This window comes from Microcaecilia unicolor, chromosome 1 (assembly GCF_901765095.1).
Source record: "Microcaecilia unicolor chromosome 1, aMicUni1.1, whole genome shotgun sequence".
Classification (NCBI taxonomy): Eukaryota; Metazoa; Chordata; class Amphibia; order Gymnophiona; family Siphonopidae; genus Microcaecilia; species Microcaecilia unicolor.
This window is the reverse complement of record NC_044031.1, coordinates 719,948,592-719,973,955: the sequence shown is the minus strand read 5'-3', so window position 1 is coordinate 719,973,955 and position 25,364 is coordinate 719,948,592. Positions and strand designations below refer to the sequence as shown.

At 39.5% G+C, this 25,364-nt stretch overlaps 1 protein-coding gene across 2 annotated transcripts in view; it reads left to right on the top strand.

Annotated features, from left to right (window-relative positions):
- The first annotated feature begins 8,883 nt into the window (after positions 1 to 8,883).
- The window catches only part of COPS2 (COP9 signalosome subunit 2), a 55,206-nt gene continuing 38,725 nt past the window's right edge, over positions 8,884 to 25,364 (top strand). The window contains exons 1-6 of one of the 2 annotated variants that reach the window (XM_030189566.1): positions 8,884 to 9,190; positions 19,365 to 19,478; positions 20,050 to 20,127; positions 22,423 to 22,548; positions 24,291 to 24,401; positions 24,507 to 24,584. In XM_030189566.1, coding sequence (XP_030045426.1) covers positions 9,137 to 9,190; positions 19,365 to 19,478; positions 20,050 to 20,127; positions 22,423 to 22,548; positions 24,291 to 24,401; positions 24,507 to 24,584 — 561 coding nt within the window. In that variant the 5' untranslated portion in view covers positions 8,884 to 9,136. The remainder of the gene's footprint in view (positions 9,191 to 19,364; positions 19,479 to 20,049; positions 20,128 to 22,422; positions 22,549 to 24,290; positions 24,402 to 24,506; positions 24,585 to 25,364) is intronic. The other variant, XM_030189567.1, reaches the window with a different exon arrangement.

Below are 25,364 nucleotides of genomic sequence, written 5' to 3'. Positions count from 1 at the left end.
AGGGTGTGGATAATAACATGTGAGGATGTCATGTGATTTTTGGAGGGAGTGATAAGGCCATGACATCACCTCAGGTCCTCTGAACACTGAGGACAGTATACACTGTGAGCTAATTGGTGAAGGACCTGTGATAAGATAAGCTGTTGAGAGGAAATCTGTTTCATTTTCTAACATCTAGTCAGCAATGGCACAGTCTTCCTCCAAGTGTCTGACTGACCAAGAGATTGAAGCGATTATGTTTCAAAGCGATGATGAAAGTGAACTGTCTTTGTCTGATGAAGAATATCTGCCACCAGCTAATCAAACATCCTCATCCAGTGATTCTTCTGATGATGAAGAAGTGAATCTAGTGGATCCTCAAGAAGTGATAAGTAGAACATCCAAAACGAATGTTTTTTGGGACAGTAATCCTACATTAGTCGGACGTACTCCAATACACAATATTGTGAGACAGGCTCAAGGAGCTGTGGGAAGTCCCAGTTACTTTACCCCTAAAGATGTATTCTGTATTTATTTTTCTGACAATATTGCAGAAGAGGTCCTATTATGTTCAAACCTAGAAGGAAGACGTATCGCTTCAGCAAAAAATAAGTCCTGGAAAAATATCTCAAAAGAGGAACTTTATGCATATATTGGACTTTTCCTGCTGGCAGGGAGTCAAAAATCGTATGATGTCCCAATACGAGAATTATTTCTGGACCCACTTTCTGATCCACACTATAAGGCGACAATGTCAGTGGGCAGATATGAGGAAATTAGAAGGATCATTCGCTTTGATGATAAGCGAACTCGTGCAGCGAGGTTTGAAACAGACAAATTAGCCCCTATCAGTTATATCTGGAACATATTTATCAAAAATTGCACAAAACTTTACAATCCTAGTATTAATGTTACTGTAGATGAGCAACTTGTACCGTTCAGAGGACGCTGCAAATTCATACAATACATGCCCAGCAAGCCAGCCAAGTACGGTATAAAAATCTTCTGGATGTGTGATTCTGCAAATTATTATGGCATAAATGGCGTAATCTACTGTGGCAAAGAGGTTGGTGCACCAGTACAGAAGGATCTGGGGTCTGAAATAGTCAAAACTCTTGCTGTTCCAATATTCAATTCAGGTAGAAACATCACCATGGACAATTATTTCACCAATGTTGAACTAGGCAATTTTCTGCTTGCAAAAGCTATTACACTTGTTGGTACTATAAAGCAAAACAGACGAGAAATTCCAGCAGCACTCAAACACAATCGTCAGCGAGCACTTTATGAGAGTGTCTTTGGATTCAATAACAAAGCGACTTTGGTATCTTACAAGGCAAAGAAGGAGAAATCTGTAATTTTACTCAGTACCATGCATCACGATTGCAGTGTTGACAGCAATAACCAAAAATTGAAACCAGAAATCATCCTGCATTACAATGCAACAAAAGGAGGTGTAGATAAAATGGATGAGATGGTGGGAGAATATTCGTGTAAGAGGCAAACAAAACGATGGCCTGTAGTACTATTTTCAAATATGCTTGATGTAGCAGCCCTGAATTCATTCATTATTTATACAGAAACTCATCCTGAATTTCATGCACAGAGGAAGGACAGGAGACGCTTATTCTTGAAGGACCTTTGTCATGAACTTGTAATACCTCACATGATAGAGCGAAGCGACTTGAATTGCTTGCCAAAGAAAACTAAAGAAGCAATGAAACGGTGTGGCGTACAGTTTCAGATTACTCCAGAGCCAGGAGAAAGAAAACGAAAGCGTTGTTTCATGTGTCCAAGAAACAGAGAGGAAAACCGAGCGATATTGTTCCACTTGTAAGGAAACTGTTGCAAAGAACACTCTTCTGAAAAAATAACATGTCAGAATTGTTTGGAAGACTAATATAATAGAAAAGAAAGTTAGAATAAAAATGTAGCTGCAGCTAGTTTGCTATAGATTTCTATGCATTTTTGTGTGTTTTCATGTCTTTGCGTGAAATTTGGGAAAAAAAAGATTTTTTGGTGTTTTCTGTGAAAAATTATAATTAAAATGTTGTCCACTATTCATATTTTATTGAGCAATTTTGAAATAAACTTGTGAAAGTTATTTAAGTGTGTTTTTCTACATTATGTGCATGGGGGCCTAAAAGGCCCCCATGACGTTAATATGTATATTTTTAACGTCATGCGTTCTAGGGTTAAAAGGGAATTTATTAAACGGCACCAAAAAATTCAGCACTAAGCGCTATTCTAAAAAGGGCCTTATATAAAATATCATTTAGCACGCCTAACTTTTGGGCGCTGGACTTAAGCAAAAACCTAGTGTATATGCCTGTGCCCAAGTTATGCATGGTTAGGCAGTATTCTGTAATAATGCATTCAGCTTTTTGGAATACCCCTGACACCCATGATCACACACCCCTTTTTAGAGAGTTAGGTGACTTGCCTTATAGAATAGTGTGCATCCAGATGTGTGTGCATATTTTAATGAGTGCCAATTCACATCAATAATTGGTTGTTAGCACCAAATTATTGATGGTTCAGAGCTTGTTATTTAATTTATTTGTGTGTGCATCTCAGAAGCTTTGGGCACAATATATAGAATCCAGGAGTAAGTGCATAAAAAAATAGGCTACCACAAAATGCATTAAAGGTTTTTTGTGGTATTTTGCTTGTTTGGTATTTTTTTTATATATATTTTTTTTCAGGGGATGTGTCATGAGCAGAGAATGGACATGGAAGGTGCTGTGTTATGGAACACGCTCCCATCAGAAATTTTATCAAATTAACTCTGCCATTCAGTTTAAAGCCTATTTGTATGTGAAAGCTTTTCCATGTTGATTGCTATTTTATCTTGTTTTGACTTGTTTGTTTATCCTATTTCTTTCATTTTTTTTGTAAGTCTATTATTTGTATTTTATTATAATCCAGCTACATGGTGAGGCAAAAAAAAAAATCCCTAGAGTTTTTGCCTTTTTCTCAGCAACTGCTTTGAATTTCAACGAGAAATTTTACATACTTTTTTACCCCCATGTTTACTAAGCCACACAGTAATGCTGACACAGTCCATTCAAAGTGAATGGGCCATGATGGCATTAGCACATGGCAGCTGCCAGCGCAGCATAGTAAACGGGGGTTAGTCATCATACTTATGTATCACTGTTAAACACCATTTAATTATCTTAAGCTATGTTGATATTACTGACATTTTAGCATTACTACCTAGTGATTTTTGCACGTTAAAAATGTTTGCGTTAAAACACAGTAAATAACATCATTCAAATGATACAATTAACAATGTGTTTAGAATTTTGCAGTCACTATGAATGCTCAAAGTGTCCACCCCCCCAGCTTTAACACAAGGCTTCAGTCGCTTTGGGATGTTCTTTACAGCCTTGTCGATCAGTCCCTGGGGCAGGCTGTCCCAGATCATCTGCAGCGCTTCCTTGAAATCGGCTATTGTTCGTGGCTTTGGGTGGAGCTTGTGATAGGCCTCCAACATTGATCCCCACACAAAAAGTCTACATCACAGTGACATCATTGACAGTAACCTGGTACCCAAATAATGGTAGCTTTTCAGAGCAAACATTTTTGAACACATGAAAATCGCTAGGTGATCATGCTAAAAAGTCTTTAACTTCATTGTGTTTACAGATAATCTCATTCCATTTGGCACATAAACATAGAAAGTAACAACAAATAAAGATGTAAAATTTCATGTTGAAATTTGAAGCAGTTGCTGAGAAAACAGCAAAAAAACTCTAGGTGGTTACTTTTTTCCCCCCCACTCTATAGAATGGTAGAATAGTGTGGGATAGAAATGTTTTAAATAAATAACCAGCGCACTAACTGGTTAATATGGGATCTCTTACTGCCTCCTAAATTGGAGGCAATAAGTGTTCCTGCATTAACCTTTTTCAGGTAGCACGCGCCAATGGCAACATTAGCACATGACCTTTAAAAAAAAAAAACCCAAACCTGAAAATGCTTTAAATAATGCCATATAAAATCTAGGTTTCACATGAGGGGTGGTTAAGAAGATAAGCAAGTGTTACTAATCAGTATTACATGTATGCCCTAACTATGTATTGTCCTAGGTTATACTTACGGAAATCACAATATTGTAACACTATATAAGGTGCTGTGCAATGTTTTGTAATTCCAACAGAGAATCTAATTGCTGAATCCCTGTCTCTCAGCGCTGATACAATAAAACTTTGTTATAAATGCTATGGGAACTGGTTATTTAATTCTCTACCAGGGTTAGTGGACGGGAATCTGGAGACTTTGAATTGGACTGTTTTGGATTGCCCAGGGATACTGGTTACCGCTTGGTGCCAGGTAAGAAAATGTCTTCTTAGTACGGTGCTGTGTGTGGCTGGGTTTTCTCTGTGGTCCCTTCAATGCCTCATGATCTCTCACTTTTCTTTCCTCCTAGTACAAAGCCAATATAGCATTGTAGAAACGCACTTTTGTTACTGTCATCTCACAGCTGGGAATTTTTCTGTTATCTCAGTGTTTCACTCAGTTTCAGGGATACCCTTCTTTTCAGTTTAAAGGATCCTCAAGCCCCCTCTGGGTGTCACTCCTCTTTCCTGGTTGAGGGGCTCCCAGGTCTGTCCCATTAATGGACAGGAGTAAAAGTTATCTATCCATGAGCTGAAGATAAAGTTTAATTGGGTTATGCAGTAAAGAATGAGTTTGAAGATGAAAGACCCACTGTGAAAGCTGCACTGACGTCCCTGAGGAAGGGTTTGAAACGGGAATTTCTGTCAGATGGGAATGGACAGCAAAATAGCAATGAAGTTGGAAAGCTAAGTTTTGCTTCTGTCTCTTTCTTCATTTTCCGGTGCAAAGTAAATTGATTGTTATATCATTAAAGTTTGAAGAGTGATTATACTAAGACCTCTGGGGTAAATATTGTTCCCCAGGGAGCGTAAGGGTCTGGACTTTATATGGATGCCTATAGACAATATTTATATTTTTAGGAGATTATTCACATTATAGATTTTTGTGGGACACTAAATTTAAGTTTCACTCAGAAGCATTAGGGGCTTGAGTTTAGAGTATTACATGAAAAAGTGACCCACGTCTTGTGGTTTGACTCACTGAAAGTTATGCTAGGCTGTAGGCACAGCCTATACGGAACTCTTTCACACCCTAGGCACAGCCTATACTGAACTCTTTCACACCCTTAAAATTAAAAACAAAATCAAAGAGATATTGAAGTGATTCAGTCCTTAGGCATCCGATATATATTTTGTTACATTTAAGGATTGACTATTTTTTGATGATATAGTTGAATTGTCTCTCCTTTGGATTTACTCAAGTGTAAAGAATGATCCAACATCCAAGTTTTAGATGGGCCTAGTCAAAGTCCTGACTTGAACCTGATGGAAATGCTGTAGGAGGACCTGAAACAAGCAGTTTATGCATGAAAACATACTAATATATCTGAATTAAAGCAGTTCTGAAAAGAAGAGTGGGCTAAGATTCCTCAACAACAATGTGAAAGACTGATATTTAAATTATAGGAAGTGTATGGTTACAATTATTTCTGCTACAACTGGTGCAACCACTTATTAAGTTTAGAGGCTAGTTATTTTTTCACATGAGTAAATTTAAAACAAATCAGAGAAAATATTTCTTCACTCAACATGTAATTAAACTCTGGAATTTGTTGCCAGAGAATGTGGTAAAAGCAGTTAGCTTAGCTGGTTTAAAAAAGGTTTGGATAGCTTCTTAAAAGAAAAGTCCATAAGCCATTATTAAGATGGACGTGGGGAAAATCCACTGCTTATTTCTCGGATAAAAAGTATAAAATATATTGTACTGTTTTGGGATCTTGCAAGGTACTTGTAACCTGGATTGGCCACTGTTGGAAACAGGATGCTGGGCTTGAGAGACTTTTGGCAACATGTACTTATGAGATGGCTGTTGGATAGCTTTGTTGCTTAATTAAATGAAGAAATTATTTAAAAACTGTGTTATGTGTTTACTCAGGTTCCCTTTTCTAATATTACATTTGTTTAAAGATCTTAAGTAGAGAGGTGTGGTAGCCGTGTTAGTCCACTCTTAAGGTTATCAATAGAAATCAAACAAAATAAAACATGGAAAAGAAAATAAGATACCTTTTTTTATTGGACATAACTTAATACATTTCTAGATTAACTTTCAAAGGTTGCCCTTAACAAGGATCTGGGTTTTCTAGCCCATTATAAACCATAAAGTTGTATTTCTCTGTTTATCACTCTCCTCTCAACTACCCACACCCATTCTGTTAGACTATCAATGAAATGAAATGCTTTGATGTACCCATGCATACCTCCTACCCACCCCCATCTTGCTAGACTGTCATTGAAATGCTTTGAAGCTTCACTTATATAGACTATCAACTAACACATTTGCTTATTTCCGATCTGACGAGGAAGGGCAACCTTTGAAAGCTAATCAAGAAATGTTTAAAGATCTGAAACCATTCAGTGTGACATATATGCAATGGGAAAAAGGCAAATACTTTTTCACATCACTGTACATCAGAAAAACTGTTCAGTTTCAGTAAGCACATAGTTGTGATGCAAAAAGTGATCCAGAAGACAAGATTCAGCTTGGGCAAGCTGCTGCTGTCTGTGATGCTCTCCACCACTGCTAACACCAGATTCTGCACTACTTGCCTTGCTGCACTATACACGTGGAACATCCTTGGTCTTTCTGAATTGGTGCATTTTGCTCCATCTCTGGTCATGTTCAAGTTCCACATAAAGAGCCATCTCTGAGATTCTTTCATAGCCAAAGACTGCTGACTCTTCGTTATTCTGAGAAACAGAGTAAGGGTGGACCAAAGGACTGCCAGCAGTCAAGTTAAAATAAATACACTTTTTATTTATTGACAAAGCACCAATTAAAAGGACCTGCCACGGGGCTCTGTTTTGACTGTGAACTGCCTGCTTCAGGGGTCAAACATGCTCTGTCAAATGTAGTGTGGGGTTGAAAGCTGTTATGGAAACAGATTCCAATTGTAGCAACAACTGAAAGTCAATAGAAAAAAAACCTGCTGCTTGCCTCAAGAGTTCAGTAGCAAACCAGGTGACTTCCAGTTGCTGCTACATTTGGATTCTGTTTCTAGATGGAGCATTTTTGACCCCTGAAGCAGGCGGTTCACTGCCGAAACATGGCCCTGCTGTATTGGGTCCTTTTAAGCTGGTGCTTTGTCAAAAAAAAGTTTGTTTGTTTGGTTTTTTTTTTTACTTCTGGAAGTTCTTCAGTCCATTCCTTTTTACTTCTGGAAGTTCTTCAGTCCATTCCTTTTGGTTGGTAACCCTTCCTTATCCTGCCTATCTCAAATTAAACCTATTTTTACTGTAATTACCTGATTACTAGAAATGAGCTTTATTTTATGTATAATACAATAGGTGCCATGTGCCAGCTCTGGAGGTGCAGAGCACATTTATTATTGACCAGTGTCCTTCACTGTGTCCTAGGAGGGATACTTTGTTTTGAATTTAGCACCTTCAATCATTTTGAAAAGTTGGCTGCTGTGTACTATACTGTACTGCACTACATATGTCTAGTTGCAGTAGCTCTACACAGACTGCAGATGCTGTAATGATGGCCCCGAGTCACTGAAAGACTTATCTCAGATGCTACAACTTCATTATCTTATTATGATTATGATATTAAAAAGACAATTTAAAACAACTCAGGAACTTAAAGGACACTTGAATTGTTTGATCTTTTTAACTTTAATACTAACATAAAAGAACATAATAGAGTCTTGTCCCACCATATTTAGACTCTGTGGTCAGTATTACGTTAATACAGATTATGGTGTTTCATCATATATATCTGGATATTCGCCATCAGGTTGTACACAGACATCAGTGCTAAATATGAGTATAAAGCAGCCACAGGAAGGTATCCAAGTACCACCAATATTCAGCACTGGTAACTGCATAAGTTAAGGCAGCTATTTTGCTTGCAAATGTGTTTTATTTGTTAGGGGCAGGGGAATTCCTTTGCTACCTGGATAAGTGCTGTTGAATAAGAACCTGTTCATTTTTAACTATTGGTATCACTTAAGGCTACATTTACTACAAGGCACTACCACAAGTTAATATATGTTAACTACTGCAGATCTTATTTTATGCAATTGGATCTATTTTTGACTATCATGCTCTGTAACATAGAATAACAGCAAAATATCTTGCCACCTTCCAGTCACTCATCAACTCTGCCTCCTTAACCTCTCCCTTACATACTATTGTGAACATACAGGGTAGGCTCAACCGTTTGGCAAACTAGGCGGTCACTAGGGCAGCACCTTCTTGGGGAGTCTGGGAGAGTGTGGCAAAGAGCAACTGCAGTCAAAGCAAAGTACATCCCAGTAACCACACATCTCAAGAACCATCAACCTGTGCTTTTAAAGTATGATGTCCAAGTATGCTTTTATAGGATCATTCTGGAAGGGAAGCATGACTGTTGAGTTTAATTATTAAAATGTTGTGTGGGTTCGCCTAGGATGTTTAATTCCACTGCACTAACCCCTATATATATATCCAGAACTCTTGGTATGTTCAGACAGCCTCATCTTTTGCTCTGATTTAACTTGGCAAATAGGGCCAGCGTTAGGGGATTGCAAAGGGGGGTAATTTTTCTAGTCCCCCAAGCCTATCTGGAGCTGTGGGTTTGTCTCTGGTGGGCTTAGGACCCTGTCCTAAGTAAAGGGAGCATTAGTTCACTGTATTCAATAAAGATGTATCATGTCATTTTATAATTATTTATTTACTTAAACCCTCAAAATGCTCCCGTCTCCATTGCCAACTTAGTGCATTAAAGACAAGCACAACAGCAGCACATCCTACTTCACGTGTTACTATTCTGAAGCTATCCAATCGCCAGACCCCGCCGCCGTTGCTAGGTAGAGGCCGAGCGTGGTTGCTAAGAGAGCGGAGCAGCGGGCGCCTGCGGAGGTGCTGCCTCCACCTCTTCCTCCTTCCCTCTCTCTGGTGTTACAGCGATTCGGCGCCCTCCGAGCTCCGCAACCCGAGCCTCGCAGTTCCCGGGAGAGCGGGCGGCGGGGGTTGTGGTTAGGGGGCTGAAGAATTCCGGAGGCGCAGAGGATTCTGGGAGAGACAGACTCCGTCCCAGCCCACCGGCCAAGATGTCGGATATGGAGGATGATTTCATGTGCGATGATGAGGAAGATTATGACCTGGTAGGTGTCGGAGGAGGGTGACGGCTCCCAGCTGTTTCAGCAGGGAGCTGTGTCTGTCTCGTGCTCTCCTGTGGGCAGTAGAGGCGGGTCTTTCCACTCTCGGTGCGATGTAGAGCCACGGGGGTTCACAGTGGCCGAGTTTTGTTCAGGTCAGCGTTGGGGTTGCCCCGCTGCCGGGGCAGTGAGTGGCAAGTGTCTGCATGACAGAAAATGGCGGGTCCTGGTTACACGCATCTGTCAGGGCTTAAAAGACTTGCTAGTCCCTGGTTTGATTGACAGAGGGACGTAGGCCTGAGAACTGCCCTTTAACGCCCAGTAAGTCAGGGTCTCTCTTTATGTTGTTGTTATTTGGTTAGTGAAGTACATATAGGTATCAATGTGGCTGCACCTTCAAAATGTTTTTTTTTTTTTTTGCAATAGCAACTTTCTTCCTGAGTAGTTCAAAATAAACTTTCAGTCTCTAGAGAAAATATACTGAGATTATTTTTTCAATCATGTTTCAGCTTATTTGGTTAATCTGTTAAAAAAAAATCAAGCACATTTTAATGGTAGATTGTGCCAAATACTTTTTTTTTTAATTGAAATGGTATTTGTGAATGGAGGAACCTGTCTTGCTTTCCGACTTAGTAAAAAAAGAAACAACAACATAAGTTATATGATAAGGAAAAATAAGCTACGAAGTAGTTGATAGCTACTACGTTTTTAGACCTTGCTGCTACTTTTTTAGGGATCTGTTTACTAAGGTGCGCTAGCGTTTTTAATGCATGCTAAAAATTAGCATGTGCTAACTGTGTGGATTATGGGCATCTACATGGTTAGCACAAATTAGTGTGCCTCTAGCGTGGCTTTGTACACAAATTTTTAGAAGGTGTTAAGTATTTAGTGGCAACAGATGCTTGTATGATCTTAGTGCAGTATTATATATTTACAAAACATTTTCTTTGTTACCTTCGGTAAATGTTTTTAATTATCAAAGTTTAACAGTTCCATATATATATATATATACTTAAATGGACTGAAGCTCAGAAGCGGAGCCAGGTTGACAGTTAGGGGGGAGCAAAAGCGGTGCGAGAACAGACTTCTGCTGGCGCACATTTTCAATGAAACACGAGAAAAAAATAGGTGTCGGCAGTACTCCTTTTGGGGGAGCGGCCACTCCCCTGGTGCCCCACCTAGCTACGCCACTGCTGAAGCTATTCATTATTGTATACTTTTTAACGAATAGACCACTGCTAAGCTTTGTTTGTCCTGGCAGAAATCTCATTTGTAATTCACGTGTACCTCTTGTTGATGGCAACATGACCCTTCCTATACTCTTTATGAGCATCTGGTTAGTGGCCTTATGCACACTGATCTTAGAGAGGAGAGGAAAAATTCACTGCCATATTTACAGATGAGTAGCAGGAACACTTATAACAGATTCAGCTATTGTTAAATAAATTGAATACTAGTGTTGAGTGTAATTTCATGTTAATTGAAAGCAAATGTGGATTTTGATTGGGTATTCCTTCCAGCAAGGATATCAAAATTAGGGGCATATGCTTTCAGAAATGTAGTTTATCACAGGTTTGATGTCGCCAACAGTTTATTGCACTGATTCGTTAATCCATTAAATATCACAGAGCTTATAATATACACTTTCCCCCCTGTTTACTAAGCCGCGCGGCAATGCCGACACAGCTCATTCAAACGTGGGGGGGGGGGGGGGGGTTTGATTCCTGCTCTGGCCATTAACAACCAGCCAGAGATTGCTTCAAGAGAATATTTTGGTGGTGAGATTCAGAAATTAAAGAAGAATCAATATTTTAAGTGGGTGGTTCTTAATATTAAACTTAACTTTCATTTCTTGTACAGTTTATGTGGTATGGTGATCCTTGGGCTAATAAGACGGGATACAATATCTCTAAGGTAGGTACTGTCTTCTAGCTCACAGAGTGCTGTTAACAAAAATATTTGGCAGGCTTTTCTGTACTGACAGCTTTTTTTTTGTTAACAGCGCTCTGTGAGCTAAAAGACAGTACCTACCTTAGAGATATTGTATCCCGTCTTGTTGACTATACATATATCTTTGGAGAATCACGAATAGGAATTTCTGACCCCTGAAGCAGGCGCTTGTGCGCCGAAACACGGCCTAAATCGGGTCATCATTTAATAAAGGAGGACATTGATTATCCCGATCCTGGAAGCCCAGTGTTGCGTTTTTTGTTTCTGTATTATTTTGTATGCTGTTTGACCCACTCTTTTGTGATTGTTGATCCTTGGGCTAATGTCATACCCTTAAAGTTTGGATTTGAAAAACCTGAAAAATCTATCGGACCTTAACACATTGTACGTAAATTAATTACACTTTTATGCTGTATGTCTTGTTTACTAAGCCGTGCTGTAGGCATACTAACAGAGGCACCCATTATATTCCTACGGGTGATTGTCTCTATCGTTAGTGTGCGCTTTTTTTTTTTTAAATTCCTACAGTGCGGCTTAGTAAACAGGGCCCTAAGACTTACAAAGTTCCATTGTAACCTATGGAACTTTGTAAATCCAAGGGCTTTGAAAATGAGCCCCATAGTGTGCATACAGTGTTCATTCCTTTTCTATTTTGTTAGGAGGATAGAGGAATTTAAAATCTTTTCAGTTGACTGTTTCCTAATATAGGGGTCCTTTTACTTAGCAGTGTTAGGGCTAACGTGCACCTAACGCAGTTTACAATGTGCTCAGGCCTCCTGCAGTAAGTGCCATTTTAGCATGCACTTAATCCATCAAATTTTCATGGGAGGGGTGTGTCAGGGAGGGCATTCCTGCAGTATTCAGTGCAACTGCATTACTGCACGCTAACTGGTTAGTGCAGGATTACTGCTTGAGCCCTTACCACCTACAAAGTGGGTGGTGGTAAATGCTTATGCTGCGCACTAAATGTGGCCATGAATATGAAAAGGAAAAATGGCCATTTTGTAGCCACGGCAAAAATGGCCTTAGTGAGTTGGAAAAACCCACGCAAGGGTGCGCTAAACCAACCTTTTGCTGCAGTTTGGTAAAAGAACCCAGAGTGTGTATACCATGAAAAATTCCTCTAGAAAATACTAGGAAACAACTTTCACCTAACAGAATTTGAAAGTACATCATACAGACACAGCATCAAGAGAAGAATGACAGAAGTTCTTGTTCTGATTTTGTGTGCCTGTGGTAAGTGTGGTGTCCTGTATGTGACTTCAGTTAAACAATTATCAGGCCTTTCTTGTTTTTTTTTTTTTTTAACTTGAAAGTTTTATACATTTTTGAAAGAGCACAGATAACATAAAACAAACTCCTGGTATCCAGGCAACAGCTTTCAAATATACAGCTGCATTCAAACAGTGCTCTGAAATATATATAAAATAAATACTAATATCTTTCCTGAGCACAGATGGCAAGCATAGATTAATGGAATAATTCAGCATATGAATTATTCTCAGATTAGTATTCCTTTTGTTTATGTAAAATATTACAGAGACATGCTGTAAGGTTGAGTATAATATTTTACTACTTTGTATTCAGACTTTATGATATTTTACATATAAGGTAGAAATGGTCAGAGATAATGGGGCCTGTTTACTAAACTGCAGTATAAGTTGCAATTATCGCAGCATAACCTGGGATTTTACTGCATGGTGACTGCACGTTTTAGTTTATACCTTTTTGAGGGTGTTCCCACTTTTTTTTTTTTTAAATGTACGCTATGCGTTAATGTTTTCAGTAGCGTGCGATACCTCCAGAGGGTTAACACAGGATTACTTGCTGTCTCCTATTTATTTCCCAATTACTGGAGTTGCCATCTAAGCACTGCTAGGTTTTATTTTGATTTCATCCTATTTCCATATAGGAGTCCTCTGTGTTCATTTCATTCATTTTTGAATTCCTTCACTGATTTTGTCTCCACCATCTCCCCCAGGAGGGTATTCTAGGCATCCACTACCCTTTCTGTGAAAGTACTACCAGACATGACTCCTAAATTGACCACCCTTATATACCGTTATATAATGGTTGAGACTCTCTCCTTCAAGGGCTATGGAAGCTTGTCTCCACAACATCACCAGATAGTCTAGGTCAGTGCAGGGCCTGGGGGCCAGTATCTGCCCCTGGAGACCTCTGGGGTGATACTCATCATTCTGCCTTTTTTTTCTGCTACACTCTGTCTTAATAGACAAAGAGAATGTATTTGGAAATCCCTCCTTCCTTCAGAATACACTCAATGAAAAGTTTGAAGGCAGGCTGATGGGGTGGATATCATTGACACATACTGATTAGCAATGTTGAGGACTCAAATGGGAAGATATTTGGTAGCTCTCCTTCAGTTCATTTGGATCCAAATTGTCCTGCACTTAAAAATTAGGGAAGACCATTGGTCTAGGCATTGTTGCTGAGCCACCAAGCTGGCCAGTTTTGTGTTATATTTAAATTCATTTCTTTAGTACTCTACAGTCTATTGCAGAATAGAGGGTCCAAAAGAGAGGCCAAAGAATGCAAACAGTGATCACACTACTACCAGGTCTAGAGAAGCTGAGAAAACATACCAAGGTGACAGACGACACCAGTATGATAAGAGAAGAATTTCTGTTACCATAGTGGTACGGTCGGTCATCTTGGCATCTTCCAGGCTACCCAAGAATCAGGAACAGATTTTTTTAGGCTGATGCAGAAAGCTGTGCATTAGAGCTTTGTACTAAAGCTCTGCACAGCTTATACCTGGGGGAATTCTGCACAAATATTTTGGGAATTTTTAGCACAATGTTATATAATTCTGCAGAATTGTGCATTCTTTATTTGGGGAAATCTGCACATATTTCCTACTATTTTCTAGAGGTATTTCATGATGTACACACTATGGGGCTGCACAGCTTCTGTCTTCCCCAGCATTATCACTCTCTAGGTTCCACTCCCCCCAGCTTAGTTTGAACCTGTTCACTAATCTCTAGCTTTCTGTGCCCCCTAGCTCGCTGTTCACCAAGAGTAGTCTAATGATTAGAACAGTAAGCTGAGAACCAGGAGAACTTGGTTCAGTTCTCACTATGGCTCCTTGGACCCTTGGCAAGTCACTTAACCCTTCATTCCTCAAGTTACAAAAACTTAGATTGTGAGCCCACCAGGGACATAGAAAGTACTTGTAGGTAATGTAAAACCACTCTGGTTTATCACAGAAAGATGGTATATCAAGAATCAAACAAACAATCCCTACCCTTCTCTGTCTTTTTTTTCTCTCCTTGACCTGTGTGGTTCTCTTCCAGCTCTTCAGCTTTCTCTTTGTGGCCGAGATGTTTCTCTCCTTCTCCCTCAGGCACCCCCCCCCCCCCCCCCGGCATCAAGGCAAATAATTTACGGAAATGCAGACCCCTGTAGAAGCTCAACCCTTCCTTGGAAAGACCCATCCCTCTTTTCCTCCCTTTAAAGTCCCAATCCTAGGACTCTCCTCTACCCAACTCATTGCCTAAGGTTCCAGTCACCTAGGGAGCAGGAGTGATACCCACACTCTCATCTCTTGGCACACTGCCAGTTTATAAAATGGCTGTGAATCATTCAATGTCAACCAAATAGGGGTGCGTAAAACCTCTGATTTGGTATCAAACTGTGGACCTTTCATATAGCACTGACTCTTAGCCATTGGGTTGCTCACCAGTTTTTAATCAGTATGTGAATCAGTAAAACCAAGAGTCAGAAGACTTTTGGCTGCTGTAATAGAATGGACCAGTGATCTTCACTATTTTTCTAGCGTGAACCATTTTGGAAAAAAGAACGTCAAAGTGCGAGCCAAAATCATTACTCGACAAAGCAGACCACACTTATCACGGAAACACAGCTGTTCTAAATAGTTCCTACATTCTTTTTCCCTAAGCCTATCTTCCCTCCCTCCCCACCAACAGCCACAATCTCTATTCCTGTTCCCCAGTACACACACTCCCATTCAGTTCCCACCAGTTAACCTTCATCACTTTCAACCTCTTCAAGCTGGCTTCCATTCCCCCCACCCCCCAATGCCATCTCTGGAACAGATATTCTGTTTTCCTCTGATACCAGTTCAAACTTCTAAAGAGTTCAAATTCCCATACTGCTCTCAGTCTTACAAGAATAGTGAAAGAGTTGGGCAACAGGTGGGGAATTCTGTGCAGTCTGATTTTTCAGCGCAGAGCAGCAAAGATACTCGCTCATTTTCTGGTGCTGCCCTGCGTACTCATTGATCCAGCGCGGCAAGAGGAGGGGCTGCACAGATGCAGGTCAAGCATCTTCCTCCTCTGCCACCTTGGTCCCTGGTGGTTCCTTTAAGCCTTGCGGCTGTGTGGAGGCCTGCAAGGTTCAAAGGAACAGTTGGGCCCAGGATGGCAAAGGAGCAGGAAGAAGCCTGATGTATGGCTGTGCAACTCCTTCTCTTGCTGCGCTGATTTGGTGAGTGGACAGGGAGTTGGGGGTCTAGAAAGACTGTAAATGGGGCGGGGGCCTGAAATAAGGTGGATGGTCTGTTTTTTCAGGGAAGGGGTCTGAAGGTAGATGAAGTGTGTGGGGAGCTGTAAAAGAAATGGGTGATATGTGTTTGCAGTGAAGGGGGCTGAAAAAGGTAGATGAAGTGTGTGTTTGCAGGGAGGGGTCTGATAAAAAGATGGAGTGTGGGGGTGGGCTGGAAAAGGTTGATAGAGTGTGGGGGGCTGGAAAAAGGTGGATGAGGTGTGTGCACGTCATTGGAATGAGGTGGGGGTTTGCAGGAAGGTGCATGGGAAACTGCTGTTGCAGTGGTGTTGCTGGGGGGGGGGGGGGTTGTTACATTTGTACCCCGCGCTTTCCCACTCATGGCAGGCTCAATGTGGCTTACATATTGTATACAGGTACTTATTTGTACCTGGGGCAATGGAGGGTTAAGTGACTTGCCCAGAGTCACAAGGAGCTGCCTGTGCCTGAAGTGGGAATTGAACTCAGTTCCTCAGGACCAAAGTCCACCACCCTAACCACTAGGCCACTCCTCCACCTCAGGGTTCAGGCCTGGGAGAGATGCCAGCCCTTATAATGGGGGAATTCTGCACAAAAAGTTACAAATAAAATGTGCAGAAATAACAGTTGAATGGTGGAGGTGGGGAATAATGGCTGTAGTTCCAGTAGCAAAATTCAGTGGGGGGGGTGAGTGGGAGCTGTATGGAATCAGGGGACTGCAAGGACTGTGGTGGCCACCTCTGGGCCCTGCAGCGAAGAACATTAGAATAGACAGTTTAATGTCTCATCTGAAGAAAGGATATCAAGAGAACTATTTTTTGGATTATGAATTTACCTTGAGAAGTAATGTTTGTCTTAGGATCTGTGTTGCAAAGCTGCTAATTCCCCCAAGATAATATACTTTCTTTTCTGTGATAACTGAATTCATTGGATAGAGTTAACCAAAAGAAGATGGTTCATGACAAGCATCTGTGCATGTTTGTTCAAATTCCCTTTATCACAGTAAAGTGCTAAAACTGTAATATCCTGCATCTGTGTCTAAGGCAGTTCCAGATGCATTAGAACATTAAAGCAGCTAGTCTGTATTTATATTGCGGTGTTCATCTTCAGGTAGATCCCAATTGTAGTATTGCTGAAACATCCATGCATAGGCTTCTGGTGTATCAAGTCAAACTCTCAAGTTGATGTCTTTATACATGAACTCATTACAGCCTTAAGGATATAAAGAGACTTCTCTACGTTCACAGTCACTTTATTTTTAATCTCTCACTCACTTGGCCATTTGTAATATTGGTATGTAGTGATAGAATTGAATTAGATGGCAAACTGGGTAGGCTATATGGCCTTTATCTGCTGTCATTTTCTATATTTCTATCTGTTCTGTTCTAGCTGTATCATTTATAAATATAATGAATTAATATAATTAAAACACATTATTATAACTTGTCACAGCCAGGACACCAATATTACCTTTTTGGATAAGGCAAATACTTTTAAAATCAAATAAAGTACTACTACTACTACCACTTTTCATTTCTATAGCGCGCTACTAGGCATACGTAGCACTGTACACTAAACTCATAGGAGACACTCCCTGCTCGACAGTGCTTACAATCTAATCAAGACAGACAAACAGGATAAATAAGGGATTAGAGAATTACTTATGATCAAAACAGACATTGGTACTGAACAAGTGAATAGGAGTTAAAAGCAGCCTCAAAAAGGTGAGCTTTTAGCCTAGATTTGAATACGGCCAGAGACGGAGATTGACTTGACTCTGGAAGTCTATTCCAGTCATATGGTGCAGCAAGATAAAAGGAACAGAGTCTGGAGTTGGCAGTGGAGGAGAAGGGTACGGATAAGGGAGATTTACCCAATGAATGGCGTTCCCAGGGAGGAGTGTAGGGAGAGATAAGAGTGGAGAGATACTGAGAAACTGCAGAGTGAATGCACTTGCAGGTCAATAAGAGGCATTTGAACTATATGTGGAAACCGATAGGGAGCCATTGAAGTAACTGTAACTTGAGAAGAGGGCTAATGTGAGCATAGTGACACTGGTGGAATATAAACTGTGCAGCAGAATTTTGAGTGGATTGAAGGGGAGAGAGATCGTTTAGTGGGAGACCTGTGAGAAGCAAGTTGCAGTAATCTAAGTGTGAGTTGATAAGTGTGGATAAGGGTTTTGGAAGTGTACTCAGATCAAGCAGAGTGCAATTTGCTGTGGTTTCATGAATAGTCAAACATGGATAGCAAATGAAAAGGAGAAAACCTTTATAAAACATATCCATATTTTTTTAAAGTACCGCATTCTACAGCTTTGGGCTCTTTTATATTTAAGCTCTTTCATTTTCAGTAAGGTCTTTCCAGTATAAACAAAGAATTTTAATTTGTGCGTTGTAAAAGGTTGGGACTGGAAGAAAATTAAGCACATTCAGGACCATAAACAGAAGCCTGAAATTAGTTTAGAGGTCCTTTTACTAAGATGCATTTATCCCATTTCTTGCACACTAAGCCTGTTTTTACCACATCCTAAACAAAAGCCTTTGTGCCAGTCCCGTGCTGATTTTTCCTTAGCACACGGGACTAGCAAACGCATTACTGCTCCCACGTTTACCCAGCACTAATCAGTTACTGCGGTAATGTCTACAGGCTAGCTGGTTACTGTAGACATACTTACTCTCCACCTATGACACACCCCCTCAAACAAAATAGTGAAAAAAATTGTTTTTATGTGTGCACACTCTCATTCTCACACACACACATGCTCTCTCTCACAGACACACTTGCACCCAGACTCACTCTCTCTCACACTCACACATACACTCTCTGAAACATACACACTCCGAGGAAAACCTTGCTAGCGCCCGCTTCATTTGTGTCAGAAACGGGCCTTTTTTACTAGTATATATAATAAGGTTGAAAAGACTTCTATGAATTATGCTCCATATAATTTCCCCACTTGTTTTTTGTTCTGATAATAAACACAGGTAAATTCCTGGAAAAAATAGAGAATCATAAAAACTGAAAACAAAGGTCACCAATATGTAGGGACATCTTCAGGACTCTGTTGGCCTACATAGTAATCGATATTGGACAATAGAGTACAGTTAGTAACATAGTAGATGACGGCAGATAAAGACCTGTACACTGATCTGGTCTGCCCAACAAGATAAACTCATAGCATAAGGTATGATGTGATACTACATATACTACATATATATACTTGATCTTGATTTGTCCTTGCCATTGTCAGGGCACAGACCATAAAAATCTGCCCAGCACTAGCCTTATTCTCCAACTACCGAAGCTGTAATCGATGCCCACTCCAGTTTATCCAAATTTCTCCAGCCACAGTTGGGGCACAGACTGTAGAAGTCTGCCTGGCACTGGCCTATGAATCAGATTAGAGCTGCTTGTTGTACTTAGCACTGGCACAGCACAAATGGGTAGACAGATGACAGCTACTCATGTCAGTACTTCAGAGAAATAGAATTTTTTATCTGATTCAGCTGTGCATTTTTATTTTAATTTTTAATGCTTCTTGGATGTGCAGATGTGTATTTCTATGACTTAAAATTTGGCATGATTTGTATGCTTTCTATACAGCATTGGCAGAGAGGTTAGATGTAAGTGTTCAAAGAGCTCATAGAGGAATGAGTATTTTAAACATTGCTGTTCTGCTTTTACCATCTGCACACACTCCTGATTTTCTTCTCTTAACATTCAGGAATACTCAGAAGACAGTAACTCTGAGCCAAATGTGGATCTGGAAAATCAGTACTACAATTCAAAAGCTTTGAAGGAAGATGATCCAAAAGCAGCACTCAGCAGTTTCCAGAAGGTTCCCAATTTACTTTGTGGTTTATAAAGTTTAATTCATGTTAATACTTAATTCTGCATCCCTTATGTGTGAATTTATTATATTTACCTTCATGACATTAGTTGATACTGGCCCTTTAACAAAACTATTTGTTCATAGCAATATTCTTATTTCAAGGCACCATTGGCTTAGGTGCAGTTTATCTTCAGCATTGGGTAATAAAGTTGCATGAGGATCAGTAGTTTTTTTGATGCATAGAAAGCTTAAATATGGCTAAGTTACAGTTCTGGAGGACCTATTCATGGCATTAATCAGTGCAAGTTAGTGTAAACTTGAATATATGTTCAGCTGTGTGTCCTTTCTAAAATCTATCTCCACTAAAGCTTTTTTTTTCACGTAGATTTTTTAAAAAAGCAGGTTTTATGTTTACCGCTGGGGACAAAGTGAATCTAGTGAAATGCAGTGAAGTCCCTGGGTTCACAACTGTGTTTATAGGAAAACCACTTAGTAAGTTTTGCTTCACCACAGAATGATAGTACACATTTACTAAATTTGGAAAATATGTTTCTAGTGTCTTTTTTTTTTATTTCAGGTCTTAGAACTTGAGGGTGAAAAAGGAGAATGGGGATTCAAAGCACTAAAGCAGATGATTAAAATAAACTTCAAACTGGTATGCTAGAGTTTTTTTTCTTTTGTCTTAAATATGTGTTGTATCTTAAGACAGATTTTTATAGACATTTATTTTACCTATTAATGTTTCTTCCTTGAGCTTTGCTAGACCAGGCCAGATGTGCAGGTTTAGACCAGCCCGCCAGCAGATGGATACAGAAGGCTACAACTTCCCAGTAACTTCATCACTGTACTAAAGGAGTGGTGCAAATAAGGCATTTACCAATATCTTTTGTCAACATATAAAATAAAATTAAACCAAGAAGATCACCCCTAAATGTCTGTTAAGGATGAGAAAGGAAGATGTATAAATAAATACTTAAAGGACTGAAGACTCTTCCAATTGTCACTAGAAGAATGAACAGGAGTAGAATGAGAAGCAAGTCGAGTGAACTGTAAAATATATGGAATGTCGATCACAGCTCTGTATCCTTGGAGGAATAAGGACTGTTGCGTTGAGATTTCAGTCTGTCTCTAAGGGGTTCTTTTACTAAAGCTTAGCTCCAGTTATCTGCAGCAGGGCCCATAGGAATAACATGGGCCCTGCTGCAGATAACTCGAGGTAAGCTTGGAGTGGAGGAGTGGCCTAGTGGTTAGGGTGGTGGACTTTGGTCCTGAGGAACTGAGTTCGATTCCCGGCACAGGCAGCTCCTTGTGACTCTGGGCAAGTCACTTAACCCTCCATTGCCCCATGTAAGCCGCATTGAGCCTGCCATAAGTGGGAAAGCGTGGGGTACAAATGTAACAAAATAAAAAAATAAAAGACCCCCTAGTGTAGTCTCTGCTGCCAGCCACTTGTGCCTAAGGCACAGAGGTTGCCATAAAAGCATCAGAGTACAGCAAATGATATCCAGGGACCATAGTTCAATGGTGAAATAGATCTGCTCCTGCAGATACCCACCTACTGGAATTATCGTGGAGGGGAACCCACTACATCTTTAGGTTTCCAGGGGCACTTCAGCAGTGGAGTTGCTGTTCCTTGATTGTGAGCTCTGGAAGATTATGATCCAACTTTTCAAAATTAGCTCTCCCTGAACATAGTCTAGGAGTTTGTTCAATATTGAGGGTGCTCAAGCACCCACAGAGGTGGCTTCTAAGTATGGAAGGGCGCCTTACCCAAAGCTGTTTGACTGGAAGGAAGATTGCTTCCCAGCCTTTAACTCCTGGAGTCTCAGAATCAACAGACAACTCCTCAAACTCCAAGTGGATGGATGGGTTTACACTTAGGGGCTTCTTGGTGTTCTCCAATCACAATTTCCCCCTAAAGAAGCTTAGAAGCTATATTCGCTGTCCAGTTGTGCAGCCACAACAGCCTTCACGCGTTGACAAGCAAGACCACTGACTGTGGTGAAATCCTGATCATTCACCAAAGCTGCAGCTCTAATTCCACTTCAACTGCTTCCTGATCCTCTGGTAGCTGGTGTAGCCTGAGCAATAAGATGCATGCTGCGTTACCACTGCAGACAGAGGATTCTCAGATCATGTTACCCTTCTGCGTTGGCTCTCAATAGTTGTACATATTAAATGTAAAATCTTAATTTTGGCATTCCACTCCCTTTACATTGGAACCCTGAATCTATTTACAGTCTGTTCTAATTCCCTATTTTGCTGTCTTCTCTATCTTCTAGTTGTTCCATCACTTAATAAAGTTAGATTAGAGAGTACATGGGATGTTGCCTTTAGATGTCTCGTATTTCTGTTCTGGAATGTGATCCCAACTAAAATCAGTCAAAAAAAGTACCTACAAAAAATGTAACATAGGCGTTAAAATCTTGGTTGTTTTGGAAGATTTATGAAGAATCTTGAGCTTAAGCTAAATGTATCGGTGTATTACTTGAGTGATGGCTGCAGGGCTATAGATTTTCCCCACATCCTCCTAATGGGTATCCTCATGCTGGACTGTGTAAAGGTTTGAATTGTACTCTTGCTCTCCCTTACCCTTTTGTTATATTTTTGTATGATGTGCTTATCTGTGTCACTAATTTTTTGTTATCCTATTTTGATATTGCAAACAGCTCTGAGCTTTGAAGTGAAGGGCAGTATATCAAATAAAAGGACTTTTAAACATTGCTGTCTTAAAGCAAACCTTCTACCTTTTCATGCTTCAGTATACTAGATTTTATGTCCCTGAGATTTCTGACAAGCTGCCACCTTTGGTTTCATGATAACCCAGAACATATTTATTCACAGAAATTACATTTGGTCTCTTGTTTAGTGAATGCTTTTATATTGAACTTCCCTGCTTATTGACATTTAAAGTTTTCATTAGTACTGATATAAAAATGTTTTCTTACAGGGGAACTATCCTGAAATGATGAACAGATACAAACAGCTGTTGACGTATATTCGAAGTGCAGTCACAAGAAACTACTCAGAAAAATCTATCAACTCTATTCTTGATTATATCTCTACTTCCAAACAGGTTATATTTTACGATTAAAAGAAAGTAATAAAGTAGAGTGTACTATATTAGGTTGTTGTACTTATTCATTAGAAAGAGTGAATGTCATTTAGCAAATTAGAGGTACAGAATTTCAACTAAGTGTCCTGACTATTTATGCTTGTTCCTATTCTGTTCCCTCTGGGATGTTTAACGTGATGCAGTCTCACTGAGCATACTATAGGGCTGACCTTAATAGTTTGGCAAACATAAGGGATTGTTGATCATATCCTAGTAATCAAATCCAACTCCTGAAGTGTTCTGTCCCCTTTTTTTTACTCTTTGGAATTCTCGCTATCCTCTTCCTTGCATCTGTGTATCAAAATAGTTGATTTGTGTGCCTTTGGCCTGTTGCTGAGTCAGACAGATGAGAAGGCTAGAGTCTAGTGCTCTGCTTCTGTATGTTGATGGAGGGCTGAAGGAAGACGAGAGCTCATGTTAGAAGATGTTTCTCTTTCCTTTAGATTTCCTTTCTAAATAGATAACGTAAGCTTTTTTTGTAAATACTGTGTTAATTATTCTTTAAAATTCTTTTTTTTTAATTATTATTATGAGACTGGCAGTTTAAGTGTCAGAACACTTATCTATGAATTCAGAAACCATAACTTTGAATCTTACATCAGTCACCTAGGAGCCTCTTTATAAAGTGCATTAAAAATGAATGTGTGTGCTTTGGAGGCCTTTTAACACCATATTTAGTAAAGGACATTAAGCAGGGAGAGCTTAAGATTTACTGGCACCATTTTCAGATTTGGAGTGAGCAAAGCAAGCAGTAGGAGAGGTCTCTTCTGCCCTTCGTAGCCTTTCCATAGCACTAGATAGGGCCTTCTCAGCCCTGTCTACCCTGATGGGGGTATCAGCACTTGGAGCCCCTTTGAAGCTCTGATAGAAATGGCACAGTCAGCACAAAGCAGGTCCATTATTCACTAGGGTGGCAAGGGGTCATGAATGACTCTTAAAACATTGGGTGAAAGAGGGGTCAAACATTTGTAGGCCCTTTAAATACATGGGAGGTACATGATGCTTGCTGAAAGTTATCTCTGCTTATTGAGGTATTGTTAACTTTTTGTGTTAATGGGAGGGTTAGTGCAAATTGCTAGTATTAATATTAAAACATGTTTAATGCAAATCACATTAACTGATTTGCATAATTTTTCCTTGTTAAGAGAGCATTTTTTGTGTTAATTGGTAACCAAGATATGTTTGTTGTTTGTAATGGTTGTTAATGCACTTTACTATATAGGCATCTTGGTGTGTAACATTTAGCAAATCACTGAAGCATCCTCTGAATGTGGGCTTTTAAAGGGCAAAGTGCTTGTAGCCAAGTAATTAATTAAAATAGGTGAATAACATAATTCAATGCAATATATGTAGTGAATTAATATATTTTGTTAATAAACAGATGTTAGATTATAAGTTATGGTATGTTAACATAGTAGATTAGTAAGTTATTGTTATGATTCAAAATGGAGTGTATTTTATATTTATTGCTTATGTTGCATTTATTTTTTGCTTCAATATATTAATTACCTGTTAGCCCATTTTTAATAGGGAGCAGTAGTAGAAGCTAGAACAGAAGAAAACGTAATTCTAGATTCTAAGTTTGAAATTCCAATCACTCTTTCGCAAGTGGTCTTTCATGAACTGGCAAGTATTTTATTTATGTTGAAGTTCCACCAATTTGACGTCATTAATAGGAGCAAATTTGCTCTTTGTAATGATAGAATCCTGATTTTTTATGTCAGATGGACTTGCTGCAGGAATTCTATGAAACCACACTCGAAGCCTTGAAAGATGCAAAGAATGACAGGTTGTGGTTTAAGACAAACACAAAGGTAAAAACTATCGTTCACTCATTTGCTTGTGCGGGTATTGCTCCTGACTAGAGAATTCTAGTTTTATGTTGTAGTTTCATACGGATGTTAATGACTTTGTTACAGCTTGGCAAACTGTATTTAGAAAGAGAAGAATATGGAAAACTTCAGAAGATTTTGCGCCAGCTACATCAGTCTTGTCAGGTAGGGTTGCAATTTCTCTAAAACTACTTTGATGTTCTGTAGTAAAAGCTTTCATGCATTCATGAAAACTATATTCAATAGCTCCCTAGTATTTTGGTAAAAGTGAGTGGTTATGAAAAAAATAGGGAACACTGCATGAATTACACTAATCATTCTCAACTCCCTGCTTGGGTCACACCCAGCCAATCAGGTTTGTAGGATATCCACAACAGATTTGCATGCACTGCCTCCATTATATGCAAATCTGGTGTATGTTCATTGTAGATATCCCAGACACCTGATTAGCTGGTTGGATTGACAACCATTTAATTATACACTCACAGTTTCAATTAGCAATACCCAGATTTGGTATTGGTGATATTTTATTGTAATTCTCTTACTATGATTATCCAGCTGTTGGGAGGATTTGTTTTCTTTCTATCATTTTCATTTAAATTTGAGATGATATACTCCACTATGTGCAATGACAAAGGTCTGTAGGATGGGTTTTTGTGTGCAGCTTCTAGTTCCTTAATGTTATCATGCTATCTTTGGGCTGTCTTATTTTCAGAAAGAAAAGTAAACACATTATTTTTATCCGTAATGAAGTGCTCTATTATGATTGCAGTATTTAAAACGTCTGCAGTTCTTTATTACTTATGTTAATAGTGCTAGAATATTTTTCTTCTGTGTAAAATAGTGTATAAGCCTATCTGCATTACCACGACAATGTGCTGTTTAATATTAATGGGGGAACAAAACATTTTGTAATTCCTGAAACAGCAGGCTCCGTGTGGAAAT